The sequence below is a fragment of the Dryobates pubescens genome, chromosome 7, assembly GCF_014839835.1.
Source record: "Dryobates pubescens isolate bDryPub1 chromosome 7, bDryPub1.pri, whole genome shotgun sequence".
In the NCBI taxonomy this organism is placed as follows: domain Eukaryota; kingdom Metazoa; phylum Chordata; class Aves; order Piciformes; family Picidae; genus Dryobates; species Dryobates pubescens.
This window is the reverse complement of record NC_071618.1, coordinates 27,092,806-27,105,386: the sequence shown is the minus strand read 5'-3', so window position 1 is coordinate 27,105,386 and position 12,581 is coordinate 27,092,806. Positions and strand designations below refer to the sequence as shown.

General features: G+C 39.7%; 1 protein-coding gene across 2 annotated transcripts; it reads right to left on the bottom strand.

Annotated features, from left to right (window-relative positions):
- Positions 1 to 3,725: 3,725 nt before the first annotated feature.
- COMMD6 (COMM domain containing 6) lies at positions 3,726 to 12,155 on the bottom strand. Of its 2 annotated transcripts, XM_054163096.1 has the most exons (7): positions 12,066 to 12,155; positions 11,393 to 11,451; positions 10,794 to 10,859; positions 10,531 to 10,607; positions 8,588 to 8,756; positions 7,374 to 7,526; positions 3,728 to 6,393 (listed from the first exon to the last, which is right to left on the bottom strand). In XM_054163096.1, exons 1-7 carry the CDS (start codon positions 12,124 to 12,126, stop codon positions 6,343 to 6,345), a joined length of 636 nt encoding a protein of 211 aa, XP_054019071.1. In that variant the 5' UTR covers positions 12,127 to 12,155; the 3' UTR covers positions 3,728 to 6,342. The 2 variants fall into 2 exon arrangements, with proteins under 2 accessions (XP_009910038.2, XP_054019071.1); XM_009911736.2 differs by lacking the exon at positions 12,066 to 12,155 and having other exon boundaries at positions 3,726 to 6,393; positions 11,393 to 11,548.
- Between the last annotated feature and the right edge of the window lie 426 nt (positions 12,156 to 12,581).

The following is a 12,581-nucleotide window of genomic DNA, read 5'->3' as shown; positions in this document are numbered from 1 at the left end:
GTTGTTTTGGTTTTGTTAAAGGTTTCTCTCCTCCAAAAAGGATACCAGATAAGCTTACTAGAATCCCTGTTGTTGAAGTAATGCAGAGATTGGTGGCTTTTAGCTGCTCAGGCAAAAGCTACTTGTTGCAGAAAATAGAGCAACTTCTGCAACAAGAACTTCCACATTCCAAATTATTTCTGCTTTTATGTAAAGGAGATACTTCCCTACTATTACCCAACTACACTGCAGTTATTATTACTGCAGTAACATACTGCATACTGGAGGTGGGGAGATTCAGGCTGGATGTGAGGAGGAAGTTCTTCACCATGAGTGGTGAAGCCCTGGAATGGGTTGTCCAGGGAGGTAGTTGAGGCCCCATCCCTGGAGGTGTTTAAGCCCAGGCTGGATGAGGCTCTGGCCAGCCCGATCTAGTGTGGGGTGTCCCTGCCCATGGCAGTGGGGTTGGAACTAGATGATCCTTGTGGTCCCTTCCAACCCTGACTGATACTATGATACAAAGAAGAGAAAAAAAAAATTAGGAAGAGAGTACTGCAGCTCCTAGAGTCTATTTCTCTCCCTGACAATGCCCACTACCTCTACATAATTTTGTGATCTTTGTCCCCTCTCACTCTCTAGCAAAGGAAGCTAGGACAGAATTTCTTGTCATTGCCCAAACTAAAAGGAAAATCTTGATGTTATTAAAAAAAATACATTATTACAAAAGATGAACCACAGGTTAGAAAGATTAGCAGATCTGTAGTAGAATGGCAAAATAACCTGGGAGGGATGCTTTGGAAGGCAAGAGTATTTCAAATTCAGTGGTCACAAATTATATCTGTGCAAGAAGAAAATGCAAATATGAGTAAGAATTCAACCGTGCACTGTTATCAAAATTTTACTGTGAAGTCACAGCTCAGTATTGCATGTCTGGATAGTGAAGGTACCGATTACCATGAACAGGGCACTTGTGGTCTCAACAATATACCAAGAATGGTGCCAGCATAGCTGCCAAAAAACCCCAACCAACCAACCAACCAAAAAAAGAACAGATGGGACCCCATTAATCCTCTCTCTCATCATCCTCCACTCTCTCCTAGGTAAACTAACATCTGTTGTCTTGATTCTGTCAACTGCTGAGCATCTCTCATCTTCTTACATTCCCAACTGCGAGAAGCAGCATGGCACACCACACCAGTAATTCATGCAAGAGACACACTTACATTCCTTTTACTCTTTTTAAATGTAAATGTTGATGTCCCTCTCGAGATTCATGCATGGTTGCAGCATATAGTACTTGCCAGTTCAGAAGCATCTCTGGGAAGGAAGTCTGTCTTGCTTTAATTTGGCCAAGCTCTCAGATAAATATCTTTTAGAAACACCTGTAAATTGCCTACAACCTAGCAGTGATAGCATTCATGGGGAATAGAAAAATTCCTTGCAGCTTTGATAGAACCAAGAACACCAGAATATTATTTTTCAGAATCAGTGTAATTCACAGGGGAAATAAGTAACAGAGCAGCTTTCAGTGGCAGAGAAGCATGGCCCTACGTGTGGCATAAAGATACTGTAAAGCAGGCTGCATAACAAACTGGAAGGACTTGCTTATACCATGAACAGGATAGAGATCTAGAAACATCTCTCTAGGAGATGTTTGAACAGGGGGAAAAAATGTAAAACAAGAACAGGCTACTGCAAATACAGTATGCATGGTATATATTCTGTTATCATAACAATGCTGAATGTTATGTCACTGGTAATCTTTACACTTTAATTATTAATAATTTACACAGAAGTTAAGAGTATTTCCCTACAATGGACAAACTAGGATTGAAGTTATGGTGACACGAATACATACAGTTCCAGACAGAAGTCACACAAGGGAGAACACAAGTCCTCATCCCATAGTCAGAATGGGAATACTATGCACCAATTCTGTATGTAACAGTGCCACCTGGTGACCGATGCTATGACAAGTTTCTCTTGATACACTATCTAACACAGAAATTAATTGTATTAAGTAACAGAACTTATTCATCTTAAAACCTACTGCTCCAAATCCCAGTATGTTAAGGTACTAAACTGACACTGCAATTTCTAATTTATAAATGTAACAATATTTTCAGTGCAAACTCTTAACAACAGAGTATTTGGAAACTAATGGCACCTACATATATTGAGCAGAAACAGTTCCCAAATTAAGACAGCCATAGAAGGAAAATGCAGGGAAGAGGAAACACGGAAAGGCTAAAATTAGCCTGCAGAGATCAGCAATCTCAGCTTCCTTACTTTCTCAGTGGCACAAAGTCATAAATAATTTACAGACATATTCCAGTTCAGGTATCATTTCTCCACCTTCCCCCAGAAAAGCCTGGAATGAGTCAGGAAGCCTTTCAAAGCATCCAGGAGTGGGTATGAGGAGTGCCGAGCATCATCCCTCTAACATGTCTGCTTCCTCACACACTTAAAAGTCCTCAAGTACCAAGAGTGGAACTCAATGAGCATGTATGGACAGCACTGCACAGTAGAAGCAGAAGGAAACATTCAGTCAGAAGTTCAAGGCGACATGCAAATCCCGTTTATGAGGCAACTGACCCTTCAGGAAGGGAGGACTGCACCAGCATACCATGAAAACTCAAAGTCAAGATACTCATGTCATGTATTGACCTGCCAGATCCAACTTCCTAATAAAGTGAGTGCCCAGTAAGCTAGCAGCTCGACCAAATCATGTAACATTTAACAAAAGCTATCTGTCTGGAAAATCAGCACTACCCTGATCAACCACAGAGTACTGGATAGGATAGACGATGCTGAATTTTAAGTCCTCCCTTTTGCAAAGGTTCTTCAGAGATGGGGCACTTCATGCTGCAGGTAGATCAAATGACTCAGCTGCTTGTGTGTTATTCTAGTACACATAAAGACTAAAGAGAAGAACTCCACATGCGACTGAAAAGGAGTGGAAATTATGCTCTCATTATACCCAGTTAAGAGGGTACTAAAGAGATTCAAATATGATAGGGAACAGAAGAAGAAACAACATTCTTCCTCTCCCACAGTTTACCATCTAACCCTTGTTTGTAACTGGTCCACATTAATGTATCTTCAGGCTTTTAAGTATGTCTTGAAAACAGGAAGGGAAAAAAAATAAAGGGGGATATGCTCAGTGAACAAGGTTAGATACCTTTAAAATAAGGTTAAAGAAAGGCAGGTACAGTTTTCTGGAACAGAGATATGCTTTTACTTTGTCCATTGCACAGCAAAAGTGTACAGAAGCTAAATACACAAACCAGTAGTGGACAGACATGACTACAACCATTTGTGCACTCTTCTTCTGGGCCTTTCTCCACTTCTGCTACAAAATAACTTTCTGCTAGCGGGCTAGTAGTTGAAATATAAAAAGAAAGAAAGAAAGAAAAGAAAAAAGGCATGTGATGAAAATGACAATCATTGCCAGGAGATTCCTTCATTACTCCCTTCCTTCAGTTTGCTTGCTATACAATACACACTCACCCTCACTTCCTTCCTCCTGCTCTGTTCCAGGCAAATGTTGAAGAGAGAAAAAAACTGTTTTAACTCCTAAATACAGTTAAGGAAAGAAAAACATTTCCTGCAAAATGTCATTAATATCCTATGTCCCCTGTCTTCTCCTGGTGTAATGCAGAATTTTATGTAGCTGTAAGCAATTGATGCAAATACTTCCAGCAGCCTGCAGTTATCCTGTAGCTAACCCATCACAGAGAGTGACTACATATGCTTGAACTTCATCCTAATTTAATAAAGAATGAAGTTTAGTAATAGTCCAGCCCTGACCTTTACCCATTATAGTATTTATGAAACAAGACTTTCATGCAGTAGACTTAAAACAAAACACAGACCATCTTCATCTTTGTTACCTATATGTTTAATGACTGTGGACTTACAAAAATAACTGATGTTACACAATTTTGTATCAATTAACAAGCAGAATTAGGAACACACAAGGACTCTTGATTCTCTTTGAAAAGATGCGGTTGCTGCACATACAAATAATTCAGCAGTTTGTTTGAACATGTTAGTTTTGCTATCCTGACAAACATTAATTACTTTGTTTGCTTGGATTTTTTTGTGGCTGTCTTTTTGTTTTGGTTTGGGGCTTTTGGGTTGGCTGGTTTGTTTTTGTGGCTTCTTTTTTCTTAATAAAGTACTTAATTTTACCATTGCTCAGTACAGAACTTCCAAGTGATAGTGATCAGGATGACTCAGAAGTCTGAGTACATACCCAACATTTAATCACCTCTCCCAGATGTCCACAAATCTCTTAAAATTCTCAAGACAGTAAACTACTATAGCACACATGTCCAGGCAACTTCCAGCCAGAGTTACAACATGCTGGAGTCCAGGGACATTTTGAAAACGTTCCCTAGTATTTCTACAATATTTGACTCAATAAAAGGCAAATTAGACTTCTGAAAGGCTTTCTCCTCTTGGTAATGAATCAAACAAAAATGGTAACTGAAAGTTTCCTCATTACCTTCTAGTGTCTACTAAATTGTTGTTTCTACAAGTCAAGACATGATTAATTCAGTTTTCTTTTTCACCCATTTTTAATGAAGGCACAAATACTACCAGCTCCATGAAGAACTTAAGTGCATTAAAACAGGTGGGGATAATTTGTAAGGCTCTGGGTTTATTAAAATAGTATTTATTTTTCTGGAATTCTTTTATTGATGTAAACCAATTAATTCAGTAGGCCAAAATGACAAAATATTTCAGTTAAGCAGCCTGAAGCTTCTACATACCAGAAAAGAGCGGTCCACTCTCCCCAGCCACAAAGCAAACACCTCAGACTTCAACAGCACAAAAGCAGTATCATCCAGATCAATAGTCACAGCTCACAGTTTTTATTATCTTTTGTTAAATCCAACACTGTTTCACTAAGTACTTGGAAGCTGCTGAGAAGCCTGTTTTCATGCACCACGCATAATGCCCAGAGTGGGAGTGTATCTCTCTCTGCTGAAAGGACTGCAGTGCGAAACTATGTGCTGAACATTTTCACAAGACAAAGGCAGGCATAACCTGCATGATGTTCAAACAGCTTCTAAAAGTGTTAATTAAAAAATGTGAGTTAGAAAAGTAGATACTCTCAAGGAGGTCTGAAATCACTTGAAGATCTGTCTCAGCAAAACTGGTTGTCTCCATCATTCTGAAGCCGCAGCATAAACTTCGGTCTGTTTATTAGCATGAATTGTTTCTTTTCGTATTTACTTGCTCTGCTCCACCAGCAACACATCTTGAAATGCAACAGTACTGTTTCTATTGCATCCCACTGTATTTACACTTTGTTTTGTCTGCATGCAAGCAGACAGATCTATCATTTCCTTTGGAAATGCCCCCATTCTTCAGAACCCAAGTTGAAATTTTGCAGGTTAGAGCATTCTCTGAGGGCAAGCACATGCAACACAGTCCAGTGGACTGCTGCCATAAAATAAAGCTGAGGAAATCTTCCCAGCTTCTAGTGGGTTACTTTCTATGATGTGCCAGCCTGAATTTTCAAGATTCCTCTTGATTTTTCTAGATCACATCTTAGACTGAGGTAACTATATTGATATTCTAATTTAATTAGATAACAGACTGCTGATCAAAACATCAGAGTACAGCAGATTAGAGTTGGATTAAGTGCAAAGGCAAAAATATATAGAAATGTTTTTGATTAAATTAATCTTTCTACTTCTATTTAAAATTAAGACTCTGGGCTTCATCTCAGAGAATAAATTTTGGAGAGTTTAATGCATTACCTCCGTTTTTATAATCCTAAGTGGTGAGAAATTTAGGAGAAGTATATTCTCCGGTTATTAAAAGAAGAGTGGAAGCCAGGTCTGCAGACACCTGCAACTAACTACTTGACATTGCTACTCTTTAAGAATGCTGTATACTTGTTACATGTAATTTCATATACTCCTTATAATTAATACTATTGTCGAGTCTACCTGCATCTTGATTTTACAGACAGAAGTGTCAATGTAGGATTTACACTTCTCTCAGTATCTTCTCAGCCAACATTTTCAGGTATCTTTCCCCACTCCAGAGTTAAATGAGTAGTTTCTTACTCTTGGACATTAGAAAGTCTACAGCACAGCTTCTCCACACACATCCTGATCTTCTGTCTACCAGGATGAAAACACGCTGAACATGTTTGCATAAGCACTGCAGAGTTGGCTTCAAGTATTCAAAAGTGAAGACATCTTCACAGCAGTGCAAGGACGATGCTGACAAATGCCCATTGGAAAGACCAAGGATACATACCTTGCTGTACAACAGTATGCAGAACGAAAAATTTACTTGCTTTAAGTCTGTCCTTAATTTCAGTGTAAATAGAAGTTCTTTTCACACTGTTTCAAGAACGGCTGCCATTTCCTTGAACTGTCTGAAGAAGTTCTAAAAAGCAAGAATTGAGACAAATTTCAGTTGCCTGAAGAAAAGCTTGAACCGTAGTTCAAACTAACACGTTTAGCAATAATTACAATCCACATTTCTCATATTGCTTCTTTCCTTCAGTTACAATTTGCAGCTTGAACTGAAAATTTCTGCTCTTTTTTTTTTTTTAGTAGTCTGTTTGGCATTTGGGCGCATTAACTATTAAAGTTACAGAGGTGATGCCTTATTTGCATGTGTTTGCCTATTGATAGAAGACTTGCCACACAAACGTTTCCATTCCCAGCTTCTCTGGGCTTCTCAAGTATAGGATTAATTTCTTACAGTAATTGAAATGTAAATTATTAAACAGGTTTCAACTAGAATGAATACAAAATTTCACAATACCTAAGGATTCAGAATAATCTTCTCAAATACCTTTCAGTGCAAGTCTCAAGGATTTATTTAGAAGCTTGTATGATAATCTAAATGACACATTTGCCCTTTAAACTGGAATGGCAACAGAAGTTCCACATCTATGAAAATTTAAACAAAGTAACATAAGTTAATAGACAAAAGCGTAGCAATTCAGAGATGGTGGTGACAAAGCACACTGACCTCCATTCCTAACCATTACCAAATGTTAGGCTTAACTCAAGTTTTAGAATTTGAGGCTACATAGATCTACAATATTCTATTTGTTTTTAATAAGGCAGAGATACAGGTGACAAGAAATATCCAGAAGACTTTAAGTGTTCAGTTGTTAGCTTATTTTGTGGGATAGCAGACCAATTACTTCTAAAGTAACACTTTTGGATGTGTGACAAAATTAAATGCTATGAAAAGTACTTAGCTTTGGTGTTTGAAATACATTAATGCTTCATCTTTGAATGACTGAATTACTAAATAAGCACTGCAAAGGTATGCAGCAAGGCACAGGGCTGCTCTTTCACAACAATGTCACTGTTTTTAAGAGACTGAATCAAGTACCACTGACTACAAACCTTGAACTGTGGGATGGTCATCTCAAAAGATTTATCTGTTATTTGTCCTGAAGGATCTGCCACTGTTAGCGTCACCATAACGTAAGGATACTTCAGAGACCTACAGGCATCAGAGCTCATTGCAACTCCCAGTTTCCATTTAAGATCTACAAACTACAAGGAAGGAAACAATTTGAAAAGGTGTTAAAGAAAGATCTAGCCTAATATCACCATTCTGTTGAAGACAATATAGGGCATCCAGAGCTCATAGCCAAACGGGAAACAAACACACAGCTTCAGATATTACTGCGAATCCAATGCCTTTCCTTTCACTAGTGAAAAAATAATAAGCTATTTAGTAAGTTATTTCACTTAATGAGTTTTTTTTAAGTACTGTCAACAGTCAAGTACAATCTATTTAAAGCTCTAGTAAGAAGAGCTAGAGCCACAAAGTTCAAATGGCTTGCGTATTATTTGTGCTTTTGTCATGGTGGACTTTTTGCTTGGTTGGTTTGTTTTTCCCAAGAAGTTTCTAAACCACGTGGAAACATAAAACACACATTTAGTGTACACAAATTATAGTATCAGTAATGGAAAAAAATTAAGGTGTTTTGCAACTGTATTTTAAATAAATCAAAGTACATCACAAATACATTTCAGATGTGTAAGTTACCATTTTCAGCTTTTAATGAGACAGAACTGCTGAATAAAAGAGAAAGCCTTTAGGAGTTTAATATCAAGCCTCTGACAAAGGCTTAATTCCATAGTCTTCTAAACTGCTGTTAGAGAAAAAATAATAATCTCAAAATGCAGGCTTTTTCTCTTTGGAAAAAAGAACAGAGGATGACAAAAACTCACAGAAAGCACCTTTAAAAAGTTGAAGCTTAAGGGAGACAATAAATCAAGTGCTGCTGTTACAAACTCTGAAGAACAACTCAAATTACATTCAAGACACAGTTACATAAAGAGCTAACATAATTGTCTGCCACAATGACTGCCACTCACTTTACCTAATAGCACTAGGAAGCACTAATTTTTAAAAAGGTATGAAATGTGACTACCACCTAAACAATACTACTAGAAAACTGTTCAGCATTTAAACATCCTTTGTTGTACGTGCTCCTTTACCTGGCTAGACATTTGCCAATATATGTAATAACAAAGCTTTCAGCAGTCAAGAAGCACTAACATTCCTGAAAAGTTAATAACTCAGCTGCACTTTGTCATTTAGTTACCTGCCCCACTGTGGCCATGTTTCTTGCATCTTCTGATTCACTAATGGATTTGCCCTGCTCGTTCCATACATGACGGATAACTTGAACAGCATGTTTAGGCAGCGCGCTGACTGCATTGCCCAAGGTGGTGATGAGTTCTTCTGTAGAGAGATGGTTTCTGGCTGCCGTGCTATAGGTATATCCAAAGAACATCACATCAACTTCATTCTCCATTCATTTAATAAAATTTCTCACTTCACCCCAAATGGGCTGTTTTTTAATGTCTACTTTACATAGACTAGACTAGAATAAACCAGGTTGGAAGAGACCTTCAAGATCATGAAGTCCAACCTATCAACTAATCCAACCCACCTAATCAACTAAACCATGCAACCAAGCACCCTATCAAGTCTCCTCCTGAACACCTCCAACGACGGTGACTCCACCACCTCCCCGGGCAGCCCATTCCAAGGGGCAATCACTCTCTCTGTGTAGAACGTCTTCCTGACATCCAGCCTAAACCTCCCCTGGCGCAGCCTCAGACCGTGTCCTCTTGTTCTAGTGCTGATTGCCTTGGAGAAGAGACCAACCTCAGCCTGTCTACAGCCTCCCTTCAGGTAGTTGTAGAGAGCAATAAGGTCACCCCTGAACCTCCTCTTCTCCAGGCTAAGCAACCCCAGCTCCCTCAGCCTCTCATAGGGCTTGTGTTCCAAACCCCTCACCAACTTCGTTGCCCTTCTCTGGACACGTTCCAGCAAGTCAATATCCTTCCTAAACCGAGGGGCCCAGAATCATATACATACATGCAAAATCATATACATATCTATGTACTTGGCAATAATTAGGCAGCCTGTGGTTTTGATTTACTTTTTCAGAGTATTTTGCTCCCCTTTTCTATCTACATGCAAAAAAACAACATGACTTGTCTTTTAATGTGTCAAAGCAAACAAGCTTTGATGGCCTTGCACAACACAAAACATTAAACCAAAAGTAATCACAGCCTCCGAGTGCTTTTGCAATTGAAAGGAGGCATAATTCAATGAAAGATGTGTGCAGAGAGCAGTTAGAAATATTATTACATTAGAAGCAAGGCAGTTTAATTGAACGTTTAGGAGAGGTAATTTAAATATCACTAAAAGGCATGTAAGGACCTCTAGGTAATGATATAATTGGTACTAAAATTAGTCAAATGATGCCATAAACCCTTAACTGAAAAGGCAGCAAGTCTAGAAGAAAACTGTCACTAAATTTCTTCTACAGAAACAAGTGAAAAACTGTAATTCCCACCTTAGGTTTGTTTATACAGACCAAACCCTCCTAAAGACATGCTAATAAATATGAGTTGGTCCTCCAAGGCTTTGCATTTTAGAAAGAGAAGCAGTATGTTAAATTTATACTGGTATATTATCCTCCATCATACTAATGTTAACATAGAATGTTTAGAAACTAGGTATTCAAAGAGCAAGCAAAATCCTTATTTCCAAAAATAAAAAAAATTATGGCAGAACAACAGCTAAAAATACTACCTAAAATCTACACCTTCAACGCAGTACTTCAATATTGTAAAACTCTGTGCTCTTCAAACAGGCACAAATGCTGATTTCCAATCTCTATGAAAGTTTTTAGAACACGCTTCTTCCAGGCAAAGGCCTAGCTGTCTTAGCTTTGTAACTCAGCTTAACTTCCTCTTTTATTTGCCAGTAGTTCTAAAGCTCACATAGGATCTTGGAAAATTTTAGTTTCTTTTTAAATTACAAAAGGTGAGACTATATAATAAGTAACTAAGCATTTTTAAAGAAAATAAACTACACCAAGTTCTTCTTTCTGTAAAAAAAAGTTACAAACTTCTGCCCTTTTCCCAAACCAGTTCATGTTATAACCCACGTGTGAAGTCACTTTATAACACCACAGTTGGGGTAGAGCGAAAAACAGACATAAGGCAAAGCAAATTATTTCGTGCTTACCTAAATAGAAAGGAAACAATGTTAGCTATTTTCGACAGGTCACCAACATTAAGCTCAATCCCAGATGTTTGAATTCTCTAGAAACACAATGTTCAAACAATTACAAATTTGTAACATTAAAAACAGTAAATAACAATAACAGTAAAAACCTCTCTGTGTATACACACAAACACACCCACCAAAATCCACTACATTTGAGATTTTATCCTTTACAGCACATATAGTTCATATACTTGCTTGCAACTGCTAGTATCCAAATTTACCTGACACAGTTCAGCGGTATTTACACCTGGGATCTTATGGTTCAGATGCTGAATTATTTGTTCACACTGTAAAGAAATTAAGTTTGAAAACATTTTTAGCGGACACTTAATAGAAGAAACAAAGCTAATTTGTATACTCGGACACTACAAAACAACAACAAAAAAGGGTTAAAGCAAAAATGGACAACAGAAAAGTGCTTTAAATGCAAAGTGAGGAACAAAGTAATTGAAATGATAATATATCAAATCCAAAAAGAGCAAATAAATGCAATCACAACTTAGTTACTGCCTCACTAGCTAACACACCATCTTCATCCTATCTGTAGAGCCATCCTGTTCAAGTGCAAACTATTTTTCAGACGAAGTAGCTTGAAGGGCAGAAATACAACTTTAAAAATATACTGTAATAAAAACAAAATTAAACCAAGCCCATTACTCTTAGCACAACTAGTCTATAAGTCATGTAAATCCAAGCTACCACATATCTAAGTTTCCCCTTGCAACAGGAAAAAAAACCAGAAAAGCTTACACACAAAGTTTTCCTAAAATCTGAGTGCCTTCTGGCACTCTGCCCTTCCACATTCCATTACCCTGCTTACCAGTTCTGCGAAAAAGTCTTGAGGTATTAAATTAATTTTATCTGCTGCATCACCAACATCTGAAAAACACAAGCAGTAGTGATCAGAAGCAAATCGTTTAAGTCCTACAGTGATCCATCTAATTTCATTCGGAAGAATTCCTAGGTCTTCCTGCATACATTTACCTTAAAAGCAAAGCTTTCTTTTAAGGGAGTTTCTCCTGAATTGCACTAACATAACCTGATCATCATTCCAAGCCCAATAAAAGCGACTCCATAGGCCGCAGAACTCCCTTCAGGCTGAGTCTATGCCATTGCGGTTTCACAGGCACAACTCCCCCAGCCCTGTGCAGCAGTAATTGGGAAGCCGGGCATGCCCAAGGCTAACTCCTGGCACCAGCAGCACAAGACCGCTACTTCCCCTGAGGCTTTGCTGCTATACACATCCAGGTGGACAGCCCAAGAAGGCCCGCGTTGGATCGTCACAAACTTTCGCCAGGTGCTTCCGCGGGGCGAACTCCTCTCCCTCTCCCCCCTCCCCAGCAAAGCCCCCAGGAGCGAGGAGCGTCTACGCTTTCGGCCGGCCGCGTTTCCCTACAAACCCCACCCTGCCGCCCGCGTGGGCCCCGCTCCCGCCCAGCTTCCCCAGAGATCCCCTCCATCCCTACAGCGGGATGCCCTCCCTGCCCTCTCACCCAGCGCCTCAAGCGCCCGCGCTAGCACCACCACGGAACCGGCAGCCATAGCACCGCGCATCCGCGCAGACCCTACTTCCGCCACGCAACTCTCGCCTCCCTGATTGGCTCCAAGCGATTCCAGGATGAGGCAGGGCCAGCGACCTCGCCCTTATTGGCTGCCGAGCAGGGAGCGTGCGCTTTGCTCCCTCGCGGGACGGAGCGCGTCCGCACGCCGGGCTCCCTTGTCCCGCATAGACACTGGGTGGGCTCCCTGCTGGGTATAATTTCCCACTTCTCCAAGCATATCACGTCTTAAATAGAAGCGAGCAAAACCACGATTTTGTTTTAAGAGACTCTTGGGTCTGCAGTCGTCGGGTGGAAAAGGTCACCTGCGGACGGTGGCTGAGAGCCTTGAGGGGCCAGGGGCGTACCCGTGTTTTGCCTCAGGCCTGTACTGCAGCAGGCCCCAGGGCTGGTGCCTAACGCTAACAGTGGCTTGGGGAGATGTCTGAGGAGGCGTTTCTAAATGCCAGT

What these genes read in the sequence shown, in the direction of transcription:
- COMMD6 (XM_009911736.2), bottom strand. Translation starts at nt 11,548, where the DNA reads ATGCAGGAAGACCTAGGAATTCTTCCGAATGAAATTAGATGGATCACT. An exon ending in ATACCGCTGAACTGTGTCAG is followed by an intron (nt 10,608 to 10,793) that starts GTAAATTTGGAT and finishes TTGTGTTTCTAG; the next exon opens with AGAATTCAAACATCTGGGAT. An exon ending in ACATGGCCACAGTGGGGCAG is followed by an intron (nt 7,527 to 8,587) that starts GTAACTAAATGA and finishes CCTTCCTTGTAG; the next exon opens with TTTGTAGATCTTAAATGGAA.